The 20,071-nt window shown below is 37.5% G+C and overlaps 2 protein-coding genes across 3 annotated transcripts; both read left to right on the top strand.

Moving 5' to 3' along the window:
* Window positions 1-1,651: 1,651 nt before the first annotated feature.
* Window positions 1,652-10,191, top strand: LOC103996603 (protein decapping 5). Its single transcript, XM_009417536.3, has 8 exons — window positions 1,652-2,102; window positions 4,438-4,538; window positions 6,977-7,045; window positions 7,118-8,038; window positions 8,207-8,269; window positions 8,940-9,131; window positions 9,262-9,372; window positions 9,455-10,191. Exons 1-8 carry the CDS (start codon window positions 1,958-1,960, stop codon window positions 9,602-9,604), a joined length of 1,752 nt encoding a protein of 583 aa, XP_009415811.2. The 5' UTR covers window positions 1,652-1,957; the 3' UTR covers window positions 9,605-10,191.
* A 2,034-nt stretch (window positions 10,192-12,225) lies between these two features.
* LOC103996602 (mitogen-activated protein kinase 9) lies at window positions 12,226-20,002 on the top strand. 2 transcript variants are annotated; one of them, XM_065167656.1, is made up of 11 exons: window positions 12,226-12,654; window positions 13,198-13,606; window positions 13,703-13,830; window positions 14,001-14,060; window positions 14,591-14,740; window positions 15,863-16,018; window positions 16,110-16,247; window positions 16,345-16,418; window positions 18,505-18,606; window positions 18,770-19,020; window positions 19,576-20,002. In XM_065167656.1, exons 1-11 carry the CDS (start codon window positions 12,418-12,420, stop codon window positions 19,644-19,646), a joined length of 1,776 nt encoding a protein of 591 aa, XP_065023728.1. In that variant the 5' UTR covers window positions 12,226-12,417; the 3' UTR covers window positions 19,647-20,002. The 2 variants fall into 2 exon arrangements, with proteins under 2 accessions (XP_065023728.1, XP_009415810.2); XM_009417535.3 differs by having other exon boundaries at window positions 12,227-12,654; window positions 18,770-19,016; window positions 19,572-20,002.
* The last annotated feature ends 69 nt before the right edge of the window (window positions 20,003-20,071 follow it).

Here is a 20,071-nt window from a genome sequence, read left to right as displayed (position 1 = left end):
TTAATTTTTTTCAAAAATAATACTTTAAATCTTTAACCGATGAGTACATCGTGTGACTGCTAAACTCATATGCTTATGTCCAATATAATATCTAAACTCATTTTCTGAGAAAATATTTTTGTTACATGAGGTTGGGCAACATGACAATCAAATCGATGAACGGGCTTCATAAATTGACCAAACAAGGCATCGAAAAAAGGCATTTGAATTGACTTGTACGACATTCCACCCCCAACACCTAAACCGGTAAGTAGTCAAACGAAGGATTCATAGAGCTACTCCTTTTCGTATCACAAGGGTTTATTATTATTATTAGTCTTTTTTTGCCTAGTCAAATGTTTGGTGAAAGACGTGACTTCTCTTTTGCTCATGTAAAAATACCGAATCCAACGGTATGACATGACATGACATGACATAAAATAAAATCTTATTTCATATTATATTGAGAAAAGTTCAAAAAATTCAAAACATAATAATAAAAAATATTAAGATAACTATATGCCTAAGGGTTAGAAATAGTTCGCATAAGTGATGATTGGTATGAATCTTATCAACTTGTGAAGTTGAAAAAGAATCCATCACTTTCGATGATTTTTTATAGATCCTTAATAAATAAATGTATTCTACGTTTTCATTCGATTACATCTCACAATGATAATCCAATATACTTGAAATATATGAATAATCAAACGCATTAACATCTTATCATCACTAACATCGACATCCGCTTTAATGCATCATAATCATCCATGTTATTTATTATGTCACTAGAGTTTTTTGATATCCTAGAATATATTTTATTCAAATCATGCCCAAATGTTAGGTCGGTTATAATACTAAATATCACGACCCGAGCTTGATGGGTTAATTAGTCTATCAACTTCGTTTGGTCTAAATCACTGATCAAAATATTTAAGTTGAAGTTGATTATACATTTATTAGATCCTTATAAATCAATTTTAATCTTGTCCACTTTCGATATTAAACTAATAAGAAGCATTACAGCATGTTTTTGGTCTTCTTTTAAACACTCTAATTCTTTCTTTAGCACTAGTTAAGTTAATATAAGATTTTTCTCCTTTCAAAAAAGAAAAAATTTGAAGGATGGTGGATCAAAACAAAACATCGATGAGTACGATAATACCATAGTCGAAATAACATTTAAAAAAAAGAAAATATCAACCTTCAAGAACATCAAAAAGTCTAAAAAAAAAAAATATATCATCAAAGATAGGAGGAGATAAAAGGAAGGATCTTGATCGACAAGGTTATGAGTAACAGTGTTGTTTATCCTATTTACATGTTCAAATCTCAAAATATTAATCTTCCCATAAAAAAAGTAATTATTACAAATATTATACCGACACCATGGAATAATATGCGTAGATCTATTTACAAATAACAACAGCCTCACGAAAATATAAATATATATAATTTTGACAATGACCGTTGTGGAGAGGGTTGGCGAGTGCGTGGCGTGGGGTCGAGGTTGGATGGACATCGCTGCCGTGATGCAGCCGTGCTGCTTTAGGATTAGTGCAGGATCATCACATTAACTCGTCTGTTATCGCAGAAGAACACAACGGCAAGCCGAAGCACTCGATAGCTTTTATTACGGCGGGAAGGGGGAAACGAGCCCCAACTTTTGGTTCGCGTTGACCGCCGTGACCAAACCAAGCCAAACCAAACCACTAGTTAGGAACCCTAATCGATGACCACCATCCGGAAGGGACGAGGGATCGCGTTTTCCCCCCAGCCTCATCCGATGCCAACTTTCGTTCCGAGTAGGGATCTAAGACACGAAGTTGGGAAACTCTCCACCCTGCAAAGTGGAAGAAAGCGGAAAGGAGGAGGTTTCCTTTGGGCTGTGTGTCGTCGTAGTCCCCCGAGATCCAACCCGGTCTCTCTTTGGTTATCTATCTAGCTCTCTGATCCCTCCTCCTGGGAGGCGCCGGCGATGGCGGCGGAGACATCCAGATCGGGGCCGTCGGCGGACTCCTACATCGGGAGCTTGATAAGCTTGACCTCCAAGAGCGAGATTAGATACGAGGGCATCCTCTACAGCATCAATACCGAGGAATCCAACATAGGCTTGAGCAACGGTAGATCCCTCCTCCCTCCTCCCTTTTGTTTCTTTCACCTCTTTCTTCTTGCCTCCTCTTAGCCATTCCTCATGAGGATTTGGTCCCCACCCCGAAAAAAAATTATCTTTTTCTTTTGTCGAATTTTCTGGTTGCTAGGGTTTCGTCGTTGAAGGGCCTTTCGTTGATTAGGGTTAGGCTTGTCTGAGGCTCGTAGTGGAGTTCCGTTTATAATCATTATTATTGTTTATATCGTTCTCGTTTGATTTTAGGCCTTCTTTTTTTTTAAAAAAAAATTATATCCCTTTCTAAATCTCCTAGTTTTGATCTGAAAATGTGCTCATTGCGTAGTCTTCCTGTACCATGATAAGCTGCAGTCTGTTCAAATTTGACCATTATGTACACGGAGTGATCTATTTTGCTTTTTGTTTAAGGAACTCTTCGTTTTTTACGTCTGCTATATATCAAATTAGGGTAATCTGAAGGGTAGTTAACGGTTTGCTGCTCTGGTTTAGAATCTTCAGGTTCCTGTGTTTCTTTGTTGGGAGCATCTCATTTACTGGTATCAAGAAAGAGGATTGTAGTGCTCAAACTATGATGCAGCGACCGATTAGCAGTACCCGAATACTATTCATAATTTTTATTAGTTACAGTTTCATGCTCAAGTTTTTGTTATGTCATGGTATCTGATGTTTACGCCAAACAAAATTAGTGCATCATCTAAGTGACTTTCCAAATGAAATTGTCCAGCTTCAGTTCATTGTATTTTCTTCTTTTCTCTTGGTTAACATTGTGAAGCATTAGAGCCTTGTAAGACATTGTCACTGTTTCAGGAGCACGGTGAGCATTTGGCCCAGCATCCTCCTATTTCTGTTCACTCTCTTGATGGCGGGCGGTGAATTTGAATGCTTCCAAATTTGCTTCTTTTTTTTAATCTTATTTTCTAATTCTTGGAAGCTTCGATTAGACATCTGATGCACTGTTATTCCTTTTACAATGCCTTGTCATCTGGACCAGAATGTTCTTGTCACATCACTGTACAAACTAGAGATCAGTGATAGAAAACAGTTTTTGTGAGTGCATGTGCATGCACACACACGTCATGTACAAATTCTCATAAAAATAGAAATAGTTGGTGATTCTTTATTGACATCGATACAATGTGACTCATAACATTTCAAAATTACTATGACTCTCACATCGTTACCTTTGGCCATGAGCCTCATGTACATATGCATGCAACCTGCCTTATAGACTCAATAACCAAATAAGTTGGATATTAGAACCCTATGATCATGTATCTAAGATATATACACCCATATCGTTAGTGTATCCATCTGATCCTATATGTCCCTGTAATTGGGATGTCATGATCTCTCTCCCAAAGTCTTGATGTCCTTGCCAAGGCCCAACATATAGTCAAGTTTCATTTTCTATTGGTGACACATGAGGCCCATGGTCTAGTGATGACTCCATGCATGATATGCTTGCACCATCCACAGGCAATCTTTCTTATTTAGACCCACTCATTGCACGTGTGGTACTGGGTGCACTTTGATATCAATTGCTTTTACCCACCCTAATAGATCTACTGATTCAATAGTGCTACCTTTGATTTTCTTGACGAAGGTTGCAGTCCTTCAAAGAATACCAGTTGAAACATGATTTTTTCTATTATTAAGCCCATCAACCTGAAAATTAGACCTTGTCTTGACAGAGTTATAGCAGAAGTCACATAGTAAGCTAAAATTATTTTGTATCTTTCTCTTTTAAGTAGGTTTAATTGGAGTATTCTGTTTCATTGTTGTATGCTTCTTCAAGTCCGTGATATGTACCTACTAAAACTGTTATTTGATGTTCAACTACAAGTAATGATTAATGTTTGATGCTGGCTTTCTTATTTATCGAGATTAAGGGTGTCAGCAAATGACATTTGCATTGAAAAATGAGTTGATAAAAAACATTTAGTGGCTTTGATATGCAACACTGAGGTTGTCATTATAGTTATTTCATGGCTGAATAACATACTAGCTCAATAATTAATGGGAGTGGGATTTGCCTTGAGGCTTTTCTTGGCATCACCTACTAGGGATCCTGGTGATCCTATGAAATGTCTCCTTTGGGATGAGTAAATGGGACTAATCAGATCTTAATCAGGATATTACATGTTCAGTTTGGCGAAGAGGTAATTTGACAATGGTGTACTGTTTTCCATTATAGGAATGCTCATAGTTTTGCTCCTTTCTTGTGGAATTTCAGGAAATGAAGTTGTTATTCCTTCATACTCTTTTCCTAGACATTTCTCTTCAGTGTTGGTATTAGTTACCTTAATTATTTCTCTTTTAAATGATTCCAGTACGCTCATTTGGAACTGAAGGTCGGAAGAAGGATGGACCACAAATTCCTGCTGGTGAAAAAATTTACGAATACATACTCTTCCGAGGAAGTGACATCAAGGTACATGAGTAACCAAACTACATATGTCTTTTCTCTCCTGTAGGCTAAGTAAGCTAAATGAATTCCAAAATCAAAAGACTAACAACAACCATGTCTTGAAGAACATTTAGGAACACTGTAATTTGAACTAAAAAGACTAGCATATTGGTCTTTTCTTTTTTTTTTCTTTTTTTTTCTTTCAGTTTTGTGTTTTATGGTTCATCAATGTCATACAGCTTTCATCCTCTATAAATTTGGTATTAGTTTATTATTACAGTCCTTTTGTTTGCCCCTTAGCATCATTGCTGATCATGACTGTTATGTATGCCTCTAAGTGTGCCATGTATTACTAAGAACTTACTGAGAATTCTGACCCAAACCGCATCTGTACTGCAATATTGTTGTCAACTACAAAGAATTAGGTACACAAACATAAAAGTATGCTTCACAATAATTGCAGGTAAAATATCAGAAATTGTAATTTTGTCTAGCTTGTCTAATTTAATTATTTCATGTTTTCACTTCAGATTTTTAAATGAATGTGTATAGATCCCCCTCCCCCAAATTACGCTGATTCATGTTTTGCAAGTGTTCTTTTGGTTGCTATAGAGTCTAATTAGAATATAAATGGGTTTTTATATTTTCTTACGAGGACCAAGTAGCTTAATAATGATTCATTTGGAATCATATGACTGGTTCTTCTATTTACCTGTATAATCATGTCTCTATATTAACATTTAATTACTAATCTATGATGATTTTTGGAACCCTAGCCTCTTAAGGTGGAAGTTTTTGCATGAGGCTAAATTTCCATGAGGTAATTGAAGAGGCATAATCTCAAATGTTTTATGGAATGGATGGATAAAATTATTAATAAGGTCTAAGATGTGAGTATGACTATCAATACTATAAATATATGGTGGCATAATGAATTCCCAACATTAACAGGATAGCTATTTTTTTTCAGTTTGTGCTAACATTTGGATTGACACTTCTAGGATGTACGAAAGACCATAGCGTTCAATGATCTTTTTACTAAGCAGACATTTGTTGGTATCTTTAAGGAAATTGTTTGAGAATGATTTGGTTTCTGTGAATTCAACTTTCGTTCAAACTGGGTACTTGGGGATTTATAGAATGTTCATCTTTTCAAAGACATGAGAACTCAATATACGCCTATGTGGTGGAAAGAGAATGTAAATATAAGAATGATGGGAGAAAGTATCTTGTATCAGATTGGGTTACAAGACTTTCCTGGGAAACAAATTGAAATTTGTGTGAAGCTTGGATTTGCGGGTGTTTCAAGGGAAAATACTATTTGTAAGTTTGTGTCTGTTTATGTACAGATTATATGTTATTATGATCAAATAAATGCAGTTAGCATGTGATTTTGAGCTGGTGCTTGAATTACATGTTATTTGAATTATTGGGTATGAAAATAAAGACGGAGTCTTAGTTCTTATGGAACAACCATTGGAGAACATTGGAACTCAGATATGGAGTTGATATGATTCTCAAAGGCATCAGAGAAAGTAGTGATCTAGTATCAGAGTGGAACTTGAGGATGTGATAGTTTTCAGTAGTATGACACTGATGATGGAGATGCATACAGGTAATCAGAGTCATACTAAGTGGTACGAGGAGATCAGAGTCACACATGTGCTTAGGGGATCTATGGATATGGTAGTTAGAAGAGGTGAAGCAATTGATATTAGTGGTGCGAGGAAAGGTAGAGGAAGACCTATGAATACCTTATTAGAAACTATAAATAAAGATTTTAGTACTTTAAGCTTAACTGAGCATATGACTTTTTACAGATCTCATTGGCAACAAAAGATATATGTAGCCGATCCCAAATAATTGGAGCTTATGGTTTGTTTGTTGTTGTTGTTGTCAATATAGATGTATATTATCTTGGTTCTTTTGATATATGATTTCTTTTTCTAATGGTGTATCTTTGAAAACTTGAGGCCTGATCAAAGGACAATAACACAGATGATCAGCTCATCATTTATTTAAATGCATTGCTCGATCTCATAATTTGTTTTGAGTGGTGATTTACCAGGTGTTACATAATCTATAGTTTTTGTTCTCTTGGTGGTTGATTTCTATATTTTTAATTTAAATTGAATTCTAGGATTTGTGCATTCTTTTCCACTGTTGTCAGTGTTTATATGACCGCTCTCTTTATCAAATCATTGATATTGGAAATATTCTGTTTAGTGGACTACTCTTGCTTGATTTTTACCAATTTTGTTGCTTTGTCCACCATTCTTGATTATTAGATTTGAGAATCGTATGTAAAGCACATAATGTACCATGCTACTGTTTGTCCGGTGTACTTGAACTAATTTGGCTGTTCTAAGTTCTCATAGCTTGAAAGATCTTTTTTGTTCTAGCTTATGTTTCCTAAATGGTTCATTTCTTGAGATTAATATTGTCATTTGTTGTTGCTGCAGGACTTGCAAGTGAAGTCCTCTCTGCCAGCACAGTCAACACCCATAAACAATGATCCTGCTATAATTCGGGTATAAAAATGACCTTGGATATTGGGTAGTCATCTAACTCCTTGCTTATGAATATCTTGAAATGTTTGGCAGTCACATTATGCTGGTCCGACATCTACGTCTACAAGCGTGCCTTCAGCTGGTAGTGGAAGTGCAGCAGATATTAGTTCCCATGCAGCTCAGTTAGGACTCCCAAGGTCAACACTTCATGGAAATTTGCCTCTTTATCAGCCTGGGGGAGGTGTGGGTACTTGGGGTCCCTCACCCATGCCTCCCACTGCAAATGGGTCTGGGCTTGTGATGCCACCCATGTATTGGCAAGGATATTATGCCCCATCTAGCGGGCTTCCTCATTTGCAACAACCATCAGTACTCCAGCCTCCTCCAGGACTGCCTATTCCTCACGCCATGCAGCACCCCTTTCAATATCCTGGAATAAATCCATCTTTACCATCTGGATCCCCAACTTTGTCGGAGCTTCCTCCTATGTATCCACATACTAGTGCTAACCCAACTCTAACCTCTAGTCCATTGCCATCAATGTTGGGTCCATCTTCAATGAACATGTTATCTGTGGAAGCATCATCAACTCTGTTTCCTGATAAATCTCCTGCTCCATCATCTATCAGTCTTAGTGTGCCTTTGGTGCCTCCCTTGACTTTTAATCTTGAGAAAACTGTGGCCACACCTCAGAGTACTCCTGTTGTCGGTAGCAAGCCTAGTACAGTTCCTGGTTCAACATTGGCATATGGATTTGTTTCAGAACCAGTACCCGCTGTTGTTTCATCTAGTTCAAGCCAAGTAGAAAAACCAGTAGCCATAGAGACGCAAAATCATTCACTGCAGACTGGCCACCCGTTGCTTCCTTCCTCCCAGCCCATGCAGACAAGCCATACAGATGCTGATGCTAAAGCGCTTGAAGATATGTCCAAGGCATTCCCTGAACCATCATCTAATGTGACAGCTGAAGCCAACGAGCCGATATTGCCATTGCCAAAATCAACTGTGCATAAGGTATGCTGGTTACATAGCATAGAATGTGGAGACATGGTGACATGCAACTCATTCGACACTTCAGCTGCTAAAAATTTACTGTCTCAAGGCATTCTATATTTTGTTAATTCTTTTTCTTAGAGATAATACACGATATGCATTTAACGCCGATGCATGTTGTATGTTCAGCCAAATGGAACTGCTTCACACCATTATTATAATAGGGGTCGTGGAAGAGGAAGAGGAAATGAGGTACCTAATTTTTTTTTCTTTTGCTATAGACTTGACTACTGGCATATTTTTTCTCTGTCCCATTTTCTTAGGAAATGAGCTACTTGGAGATCTTTGAATAATGTTGCATACAATTTATCCCGGTATGCTTCTCAGAATTGCTTTTGTTGGTCCCTTCCCTCTTATAAAATTAGATAGTAGAAACAACACGATGAAAGCAAATTTTTGTCTATGTTTTTGCCTCACCTTTTAGGCCATAACTACTAGGGAAAGGTTTCCCTTGCTGATAAGCTCTTTGGAGGCTAATGTAACTTGTTTACATGGTTATATAATGAGTACAACTTATTTTCAGGAAAGAATGCATGTGTGTAGTTCTTGTGCTTCTTACCTAATTAACCCCCTCGACATAATATCAACTCCACCTCCATATTATATTGGACTCAGATGGTCTGTTTCACATGTATGTCCAAGAGGTATTCTCTTCATTCCAGAAGATGCATTGCTAGTATTACCATTGTATTTGCAGTGTTACATCATTATGTTTGTTTCCAGAAACTACTACTAGGATTACTAATGCATTTTCATTGTGATGCTTGTTTTCCCTGAAAAGGATTGCACATTAGCATTCATGAGACTTTTTCTTTTTCCTCTTGATGTATCATATGTAAGCATTTGTTGTCGGGCGATGCAGTACTCGCGCCGTGTGACGAAGTTCACTGAAGACTTTGATTTTATGGCAATGAATGAAAAATTCAACAAAGATGAAGTCTGGGGTCATCTTGGCAAAAATAAAGCCCATTTAGGGGACAATGATGGAGAACTACAAGAAAATGAAATTGATAATGATGTGGAAGAAGATGAAGCTCCAAAGCTTGAGATCAAGGTAATCAAAGTCCATTTATGAGATTTCCTGGTGTTTGTCATTGGTTATCTAGTTACATTGTTTTCCTGTGGATATATCAGTGTGCTTTTCTCTTTAACTTCACTGATTGGTTTGCTTTGTCTCATTTAAGCCTGGTTATGTTAAGGATGATTTCTTCGATTCACTTTCCTGCACCACCCTTGATCGGGGAACTCGGGGTGGGAGGACCAGATTTTCAGAGCAGTTGAAGATAGACACTGAGGTAAATAGGAGTTTCTAAAGCGATCGTGTTGCCATCATCAAACGAAGGTTTATGAATTTAGTTATGCCTTTTCTCTATGCAGACCTTTGGTGATTTTACAAGGCATCGACCAGGCCGAGGGGGTGGGCATGGCCTTCGAGGGGGTGGGCGTGCTCGAGGGTCTTACCGTGGAAGGGGATATGGATACACTGGTAGGGGCCGTGGTTATGGTCAGCCACATCATGCCTCTTGAGGAGCAAAATTTTCATACTAAGCTGAAGTGGTCATCATGCATTGAGCTATGCTCGGAATGTAATTGTAGTTGGAGTTTTGCTTTGATGCATCACTATCTGACTATTGTTGCTCTGAAAGCAAGCAGTAAGCAGCCACGAGACGTGAGGGGCTTTTCATTTCTGATACTGAGCAAAGCATGGTTGATCTGGTCCCGATGCATCATTTGTTGTAACAGTTGTAACCATCTTCCTGCAAAGTTTGTCTTCAGTTTGCTGGAAATGCTTTAGGTTTTCAGCATTGGTCCATTTCTTTTTGTGTTAGAAAGAGTGGGTGCTAACTGAGAGCTTGATGTTAGTCATAGACTAACTCGGTGCTTCTTGGCAAATTGGCAGGAGGTTGTTTTTTGGTTTTTTTGTTTTGTCTCCTTTTGTTTTTGTTGTATATGCTGCTCATATGTTAATAGGTTTTCGTTTTTGTTGTATGCTGCCCGTATGATTGGCAGATTGACATATGACATCTACTTACCTAATGGTAGATGTCAAGGGAACGAGGTGACGATGTTGTAGTATATCGTTGAATTATACATAGTGCATGGCTCTTGGTTTAGCGTTGATGTAGCAATTTTTAGTTGTCGATTCGCAGTTGTCGATTCGCAGTGTCTACGAGACATATGATGGATGATGAGGTTCTCCGGGGGCAGACCTTTCTTTCTCGGCCCTTCTCAGACTCCGGAGGATGTCGGGCGATTGGTGAACGCTTTACGGCCACTAGAATGACTGCAGCGTAAAGGATAAAGAATCATGTGGTTGTCATTTAGTGGAACAAGTCAGAAGGGAAAACACCTCTCTCTCTCTCTTATTTCGGGTGGCTTGTCTCCCTCCAAACATAAATTTGCCATCAGACTTGTGTTATCGGCTTATCCCAATCAGCCTACACTTACGAAACATGATTACAGCTGCAGTCACCGAAATTATTCGTATGGAAAAAGTATGATCACGATGGGCAATTGATGCACTCAACATCCACAGAGGCATACGATCTAAATGCACTACTACTACCTCTTGTCTGGTGGAGAGTGGCGTCAAATATGCACCACCGATACATATATCAGAAACCAACTAATTTTAGAATTATGTATATATATTAATATCATCACAGAGAGTTAAGGCATCTGATTGGCTTGTGAAGAAAAAAATGGACATCGGATCGGACGTCAAATCTGAAAACTAACACAGAATAGTTGGATTATTATAATCCACAGGGAGTGGTGTTGAATGGTCGATACTGTCGACCTCATTATTGATTGAGAACCAACCAACCATCACATGAAAGTGGGTCCTCAAGGCAAGAAGATGAATCCATAGGGCAGCGGTTGACAGTCTGTGGCTGAGGAGCTCACCCAAAGCTCATCTTTCATCATCGTTTCCATGTTCATCGAGTTGCAACACCCACGCCATTCCATTCCTGAATCCGATCGATGCACACCCAGCGCAGCATCGCGTGTTATTTTTACCCACCCATCTACGTGCATGAGGTCGGTTCCTTGACGTCATCGTGGGCCCCACACGGCTGTTCCACGTGGTATAAGGAAGTATTTGCACTCGAATTTTTCTTTGGGCAAATTCTTAAAAAACAAAAGGTCAGTTTTCTAATTTTTTTTATTTTTCTTCTAAAATAAGACGAAATATGCTGTCGTCCATCATCGTTGCCTCCACCCTGCCACACTTAGCTATGAGTCAACAAAGATGTGATGAGGGCATGCACATGAACGAGAATGAAGGCTTTATGGGGATGAGGCTATGGCTCTACCCAGAGGGACTTTATAGATGGAGATGATAACCATGTTGAGGAGTGAACGAAGACTAGAGATAATCTTATCCTTTAAAAAATAAGAGATGTTCAACAAAATAAGAAAAAAGAAATGATCGCTCATGCGACTAAACTTATATGAATTTATCCTTTTAATATTTTGATAGAAATATTCTAAAGTATTATAGTATTTATAACAAATCAATGTGGGCGCTATATTCAATCTCTATCACCGAGAAATCAAAGTGTTTATACTTTTTCATTTTTAATTAAATTTAGCATAAAATTATAAATAAAAAAATGAACCTAATCCATTGAATGACAATTATATCTACTCTTTTGACCTTTAAATTTAATTTAGTCAACACGGATTTTTTATATTTATTTTCTGAAACAACACAAGTCAAAAATTTGATATTTATTTAATCAAAATCTTTTTTCTATGTTTCTTTTTGATACGTTTAAAATTTTATTTCAAAAACATTTTTTTCTAAACCACATGGATTATAAAGAGGAAAAATTGCATCATCTCTTCTACAAAGATAATAATGTTTGCATCGACAACGTAATCTCCCGTGCATTTATATATATATATATATATATATATTATATATACATAGAGAGAGAGAGAGAATATATTCCATATTCAATTAAGAGTCATATTCAGTAGGAAATATGTGAGGCATATTTTATAGTTTCTTAATAGGAAAGAAATTGTTCTCTTTCTATACTTTAAGATTTATAATATTATTAGGAAACGTATGAAATTATAGAAATATAGAAACATTGCGTTAAATTATCCCCACAGATTCAACATATTTACACGACTAGTGAGTCTCTGGCCCCCCAAGGGTGGTAGATCCATTGCGCAGACAGCACTCGGTGAATGGGAAGCGAGATGAACGAGGGTTAGGGTGGGGGGCGGAGACAGACTCAGAGAGGGGGCAGTCGTTCGTTGCTGCTTCGATCCGCCGCCACCGTAGCCGAAGCTTCTCCATCGACGCCGCTGACGCCGGCCTTTATATGGGGGGAGGAGCTCTCGTGGACGGCGTCCGTCGCTGGTTCCAACGCCGCTCGCACCGTTCCTCCGCCGCTGCCTCCTCCACTCTCTCGACTGACGATTCCGCCTACGACGAATCGGGCGAGGTGGAGGAGGACGACCAGCTCCGGATCGTCGAGGACTTGGACCTCATCGGTCTTCCGTACATCCGAGTCCCCAAGCGCTTCAAGATGCCGCCGATCGGACAACCCTACAAGAAGGTTCGCTTCCCGTCCCCTTCCGATCCAAAAGCTATGAAGTTTATAGCGTTTTCTTTTGGCGGAATCTTGGGTTGACACCGCCAACATCGCTTGTTTCGTATAAGAATATTTGATCTTATCGTCCCTCGATCTTAGTTTGTGGTTGACGAATAAGCATATTTGTAATTATTAGCTCCTCTTGTTTTCAAGAAAATAGATCATTTGGGTATTCCTATTGTTGCAATCAAAAGCGCGAGACTCTTTTCATTTCGATTCATAACCTGTCTTCCAGACATCTTATCTGGTCCGAGGCTGGTTTCCCCACAAACTATTTCACCAGAAAGAAAAAATAAATTAAAATCCTAAAAGAAGTCCAATATTTGCTTTCTTCTTTCGTAACCCTATCATTCCAAACATTCCAAGTGTCTGATACGGTGCCCTTAGTTTGGGATTCATTGCGTGGCGAGGAAGATCCGATTTTACTGAGTATACTTGTCATTCCTCTTTGATCATTGCCATATATAATTGTCCAGATTTACCTTAATTAAATTGTGAACCACGCAGAGCATGCTTGACACCGAGTTCTTCACTGAGTATGGTGAAGCCAGCCAATATCAGATTCAAGAGGTTATCGGCAAGGGAAGCTATGGGGTGGTCGCTGCTGCTGTTGACACCCACACAGGAGAGAGGGTTGCCATTAAGAAGATCAACGATGTCTTTGAGCATGTCTCCGATGCCACTCGCATCCTTCGGGAGATCAAGTTGCTCCGGTTGCTACGACATCCTGATATTGTTGAAATAAAGCATATAATGCTTCCACCATCTAGGAGAGAATTTAAAGACATTTATGTTGTTTTTGAGCTAATGGAGTCAGACCTTCACCAAGTTATTAAGGCCAATGATGATCTCACTCCAGAACATTATCAGTTCTTCTTGTACCAGCTTCTTCGAGCTTTAAAGTATATCCATACAGGTACCCTTTTTTTTCTTTTCTTTATCTTGACTATCATACATCGCTCTCCATTTAATGCCATAATATCAATGCAATGAATTATTTGGCATATTGCAGCAAATGTATTCCACCGTGATTTAAAGCCCAAGAACATACTTGCTAATGCGGACTGTAAATTGAAAATTTGTGACTTTGGACTTGCTCGTGCATCATTTAATGATGCTCCATCAGCTATTTTTTGGACTGTATGTACTCTATCTGACTGTACACTTTAGTCCTTGGTTGTCTGCTGTTTTGGTAATTGATTCTTTGTGCTTTTTTGCTTCTTCAACACATTTGTGTTGTCTGCATGTGTCCTTAGAGTTTGTTGATTGTAATCTTAGAGCTCATTGTCTATGTTTTTTTCTCTTTCCAGGATTATGTAGCGACTAGATGGTATCGTGCCCCAGAACTATGTGGTTCTTTTTTCTCCAAAGTAAGACTTTTCTCTTTTAGAGCATTGAGTAATTCACCTGAACAAACATAGTTTTACCTAATTGTGACATCTTTTTGAGGTCTAACTATAAAAATTCTTTGTTATGCATTTTATCATCAGCAGTTGCATGTTATTGTTAATGTAAGTTTGTAAGACTATAAGAATATGTTGACGAATTTTTGTTCTTGCTGTCAGGATTTTTTCTGCTTTTATTGTTACTTTTTTTTTCTCTTTTTGAGTCATCTTTACTAAGAATAGTGCAATGTACTATCTCGAGTTTATTTTAGTGTATCTTGCATCTCTTTGCATATATATATTATATAACAAATCAGCGAACTGTGCTACTTATGCTAATGTCCCTTAATCCTATAAATTATGATTTTTATTATCTATGAAATGCATATCTAAAACTTTATACCTTTCCTATGATTTATTGCTGATCATCAGCAAACTAAACTTTTAGTTTTATGCTTCACTAGATTGTACACACTTAAGATGATTGACCTGTTATACTTTGCTTTTTTTTGCAGTACACACCAGCAATTGATATTTGGAGCATTGGCTGTATATTTGCAGAAATGCTAACTGGGAAACCGTTGTTTCCTGGAAAGAATGTGGTTCATCAGTTGGACATCATGACTGATCTACTTGGCACACCTTCTGCCGAAACCATTGCTAGGGTTTGATCAACATCTCTGTCTCTAGACTCTCTACATTAGTTTCTATTCTCTCCCTCAGTAATGCACTGTGATTGTTATAAATATTTCTTATTGAACATATTATCTAAACAAGTAACTGGGTTTCTAGTAATGAAAAGTCTTACTCCTTGTGGGGGTAAGATTGTGAACATTGATCCTTCCAAGACCCGGTCTTGATGGAGCTTGTGCACTTTCTTTTAATGATCAATCTTGGTAATAAAATGCTTGGCTTCCTTTTTTACATATGAGTGTATCTAACATTTATCCCAAATCGTATTTTCAATTAGGCTGCTTTGTAAAACTTAACTATGGTATCCTACTATCATTTGATGTTGAATGCTGAGGGATATGTGGAATGCGAGAAGATGAAGAGTTGACAAAAAGAGGAAAGACACTAGTATTTGGTAATTGTAATCATTCTAATGCTCGACTTGTAAGCCACTAGTTCAGTTATGCAAAGAGTTGAGCTCATAGTGTTTGTATTATTGGAGTGTAAGGTCAATGAGATGATTAATTGTAACCTACAACCTTGATAATCCTGTAGCATATTTACTAAATATTTTTCTCGTGATGATGAACTCCTGATCTTTCAAAGTTTTGGATTATAGAGAAGCGCATAATTGTTGATCTCAAGTGATGGTAGGTAAATTATTTATTAGTTTATATTCAAATAAGACTGGAACTTCGTGGAAAAGCAGTGTTCAGCTTTCTTGATCAATATTTACTGGAAAGAATAGAACATTTCATCTGCATTTGGATGTCCCTATCACGATGCCGCACATATTTGCTTCTTAGTTATTTTCTTGAATCTAGTCTTTGGCTTGGAAAGAAAGTACTACAATAAATGTCCTTGAAGAGATTTTGTGCAAATAAATTTCAGTTTGATTTTTGAGCGGGATTGAACTTCATAGTAAGACTTCACATTGGCTGCTTAAAATTTTGGAGCAGATAAGTAACAATATTACATGTGGCTTTCCATAGCACAATGTGAGCTTGCATGTTTTAGCTGTTTTCCCGAATCATTTTATATGTTACACTGCATAATTTTGGTTCAGCTGTCTTTGGGCTCATGCATTATCTTTTCTTCCCTTCATTATATCTTAGATTCGAAATGAAAAAGCAAAAAGATATCTTAACAGCATGCGGAGAAAATCACCAGTTCCTTTCTCGCACAAGTTTCCAAATGTAGATCCATTGGCATTACATCTATTGGAGCGTCTACTAGCATTTGATCCAAAAGATAGACCAACGGCAGAAGAAGTAAAAAGCAGCAACTTATACCTTATCTTTCAACCAATTAACAATGCTAAGAACACAGATTTAATATGATATTGGTGTTGGTATGTTTCAGGCTTTAGCAGATCCATACTTCCGGGGTCTAGCAAATGTGGATCGTGAACCATCAACACAACCTATCTCCAAACTTGAATTTGAGTTTGAAAGGAGGAAATTGGCAAAAGATGATGTAAGAGAATTAATTTATAGAGAGGTATGTTACTATAGTCTGATAAATCTTTATTGCCATCTTTACTTTACAGTTGCTCCATGTTTAACTTGTAATGGTTTCCTTTTTGAGAAGCAAACAGATTCTGGAATACCATCCTCAGATGCTGCAGGAATATCTTCGAGGTGGAGAACAGACTAGCTTCCTGTACCCCAGGTGCGATTTTTATTAGCTTTTCCTTGTCAACAAAACTCCATGTAGTCCTTGATTTAAGCTGAGTTAATGATTGGGCATCTTAATACCTGCAAAATCATCATTTTTTTGTGAATCATCAACTGAGATGCAGCTTAGATGTCCCTGTTGAAGTGAATCAAATGCTGATTAATTTTGAATCTACACATGAAACAATTACTAAGTTGAGCTGCAAGTTGTAACTTAACACCTTTTGTGGAGGGGAAGGGTTAAACTAAGCTATTCTAGACTGAAACCTGAATAAACATGTAACTGTTAATATATTGAGCAATATAATCTGGATATTGCAATCAACTATAGATTTTACATTTGGCAGTAATCGTGCAAGTAATATGCTGTGATCAATGTCATTTTATTGTTATTGTGGGGATCTTTGATCACATTGTTACATGAGTGTTTGTCATGATTTGCATTAGGTTTGCTGCTAAATAGATATTGGATTGGATTAGTGTGCACCTTACATTGGGGGTTTGAACAAATTAGAAAGAACAATTTGGTGAAGTGATGATGATCTTGATGTTAAATGGAGACATTTGTCTTTGCAAGAACTAATACTCAGAATGAAACCCACAAAGTTATGGTATTATTTGAGGAGGTGACAGTGATCTTGATGTCAAGGATCCAGTTATATCTTTTGCCTTGAAGATCTTCCTGAGCTATAATTTGAAGAATTGATCTTAATGTTTCAAGCAGCTAATTTGATGTGGATTTGGTATTATCTCATACTTGGACGAAGATCTTGAAAATATAAAGTACTTTGGTGCAAGGTATTATGTGACACTTGTTTTCCTTGTGAAGATTTGCATGCGGAGTCTGATTTCCAATTTTGTGTGCCTCTTTGAGGTCTATGCCAGCTGTATTGACTGGTTTCTCCCGTTCTGAGTTTATTTTCTGGAATCTTTATCTATGTTAACAGTTGTCAGATAGCTTTGGGGGATGGATACTAATACTGGGTATGTGACACATTAAAGATATGCCAAATACATCTAATTTTGTAAAAAAAACGATGCCAAACACATCAATTTTTTGCCAGAATCTTCATATTTGCAATTTTTTAGATTGTTTTAATGTTATGGTATTTGAACTAACTTTCTAGACTACAGAAGCTTTAATATACGTATAAGTGGTTCTTTGTTAAGTAACTTTAGCACAACAGGATTCAGATTTTTCTAGGCTTTGTAAGTTCAGTTTGTTTCTCCAAGGACCTAACTATCATGAGATTTGTTTGCGTGTGGCAAGTTCTTCCTATTAATCATCAGAAATCTGAAAAATCCAAATTCAAGCTTTACAGACTGTCACAGCTTGCTCTGTAATGTATTAGTACCCTTTTAAGTGGCTGTAGTAGGACAGTTTTTGGTTGACTTTCTCTGCCAACCTCAGATATAGGTGTATGTATTGACACTTGCATGTGGTACCTACATGTCATATTTAGACACTGCTAGTTGAGGGTGGAACATCACATTCAACAGTTCATTCTATTGTTGTCCTTCAATAAATCAGCCACCCTGTTGAGCCTCATCATTTCATCCACATTGACATAGGTAGGTCACGTGTCTATGGGGATACTGGAAACCCATGGGTCCTTCCAAGTGGTAGTAGAGTGATCATGGCTAAGAAACTTCCTAAGACCCTCTCCGGGACTCAATAATATTAAGCAGGTTCCTTTTGGCCCAAGGCCCTTTACTCTTGTGATAAGTATTGCAAGGATGCATCTTCCAAATCTAGAAATGAGGACCTGAATCCAAAGTTTCTTCTCATTGTTAATGGCGGGAATTAACCTTTTAACACATATAGCTAGTCTTAAGGTCCCTTAACCCCAACCCTCCCAAGTTCTTAGGGGTGGTGAATCTTTCCCAACTAATCAAATTATCCTTTTTATACGTTCATATTAAGACAAGTCATGTCCACTGACATGCCAATTGTTTTTTATAATTTCAATATGCGATAACAGGTAATTTAATTCATCTTTGATTCCTCTGTTTTAATTGACATGTTTAAGAATCACTTTGATATGCTGACAGCTTACATTTTGTGAATATCCAATGAACAGTGGAGTTGACCGTTTTAAGAGACAATTTGCACATCTTGAAGAGCACTATGGCAAGGGTGAAAGAAGTACACCTCTACAGCGGCAGCATGCATCTTTGCCTAGGTAATTTTGATGAGTTTATTCCGTTATTTATTGCATGGATATTAACTGACTTACTGGTCAAATGAGCTAACCTATCTTGGCTGTTTCTATATATAGCAAAATGGTGCACCCAGATTTGATTTGTATCTTAGTTTGTGAACATGTATCTTATCACTTGTGACAGGGAGAGGGTCTGTGCAACAAAAGTTGAAACTGGAGACCAGAATAATGATTGTGAGATAAGGACTTCAGAATCTGTTGCTAGAACTACTTTACAAAGCCCTCTAAGGTTGCAGCAGGGAGTATCAGACCATGTATCAGCCACAGAAAATGGTTCAATCAAACCAAATAGCAGCACTCGTAGCTTGCTGAAGAGCGCTAGTATTAGTGCATCCAAATGCATAGTCGCCAATGGAAATAGGGACACAGAGGTAAGTGGGTAAAAAAATAACAACTTTGGTTTTTCTAATTTATAACGTTTTGACGGATATTGATTTTTCATAGAGTTCTGATTAAAAACACATCATGTCAGTTGGTGATTCATGTTTTTTTAAGCAATAATTGCTGGACTCACATTTTTATTAAATGGATCCAAAATAAAGTATTTCCTCTGCCTATTAATGCATTGAAAATTAAACCACAGGTTTGTATTTTATAGTTGAACAGAAACAATTATTGGATAAGCAAAATAAGCCTATTTATGATATGGTTAATGTAACTTATGTCAACTAATAGTTCTCCATCTTGATTAATAATGTGCCTAAGTCGGGTTACGTTGCCAACTCAAATTCACTGACACTATTAATTTGGATTCCTGGAATATTTTGGTTTTACATGACTTTTTGGACCTATTTCTAGATTGACTTTGAAGTGTTGCTGATATTTTTTTTGCCCTAAGCATTGTCTCTGAGATGCTATCAGGAGAAACAATCTGTTTGCCAGGAAAGAGTTGCAAGTACTGATATTTTCTTATGTTGGTGTTTCAGGAAGAGCCAATTCCTAAGCATACAGACGAGACAGTTGATGGGTTGTCTAACAAGGTCGAGGAACTGCATGCCTAATGCCATGAATGCTTAAAGTTGATTACAGCCGCCAACGCATCTGTCCCAAGGGTGCTACAAAATTCACATGCCTGATTGCCGCCTTGAGGTGACTGGAACTTGATCAGGTTTTACGCCAAGCAATATTTGAAGATGGCCAAATGCATCTATTTGATTCTCTGTGTTGTAACGTATTAATTAGCATGGTTCTGTGTTCGTTACTTAATGCCTGCTTTGTGGGTAATATCTGTCAGGTTATTTTTTCTGTCGTCGATACCGTCCACAGAGCTTCTCTTTGAAGAGAGAACCGCCCTCCTATAACTGTATCAGTAATTATTATATCTCACTTGACACTAAAAAAACTAGTCATTCTACAATTTGTTAGACTGGACATGGAGATCTTTGTCATTTCCAATATGCTATTTTCTTGTATCTATTTCTGTTTC

Source organism: Musa acuminata, chromosome BXJ3-9 (assembly GCF_036884655.1).
Source record: "Musa acuminata AAA Group cultivar baxijiao chromosome BXJ3-9, Cavendish_Baxijiao_AAA, whole genome shotgun sequence".
NCBI classification, from domain to species: Eukaryota; Viridiplantae; Streptophyta; class Magnoliopsida; order Zingiberales; family Musaceae; genus Musa; species Musa acuminata.
This window is presented reverse-complemented; position numbering and strand designations above follow the sequence as displayed.

Coding starts and splice junctions, on each gene's coding strand:
- LOC103996603 (XM_009417536.3), top strand. CDS start 1,958: ATGGCGGCGGAGACATCCAGATCGGGGCCGTCGGCGGACTCCTACATC. Junction 2,103..4,437: donor CAACATAGGCTTGAGCAACG/GTAGATCCCTCC, acceptor AAATGATTCCAG/TACGCTCATTTGGAACTGAA. Junction 7,046..7,117: donor ATGATCCTGCTATAATTCGG/GTATAAAAATGA, acceptor AATGTTTGGCAG/TCACATTATGCTGGTCCGAC.
- LOC103996602 (XM_065167656.1), top strand. CDS start 12,418: ATGGGGGGAGGAGCTCTCGTGGACGGCGTCCGTCGCTGGTTCCAACGC. Junction 14,741..15,862: donor CTGCCGAAACCATTGCTAGG/GTTTGATCAACA, acceptor ATTATATCTTAG/ATTCGAAATGAAAAAGCAAA. Junction 16,019..16,109: donor ATAGACCAACGGCAGAAGAA/GTAAAAAGCAGC, acceptor GGTATGTTTCAG/GCTTTAGCAGATCCATACTT.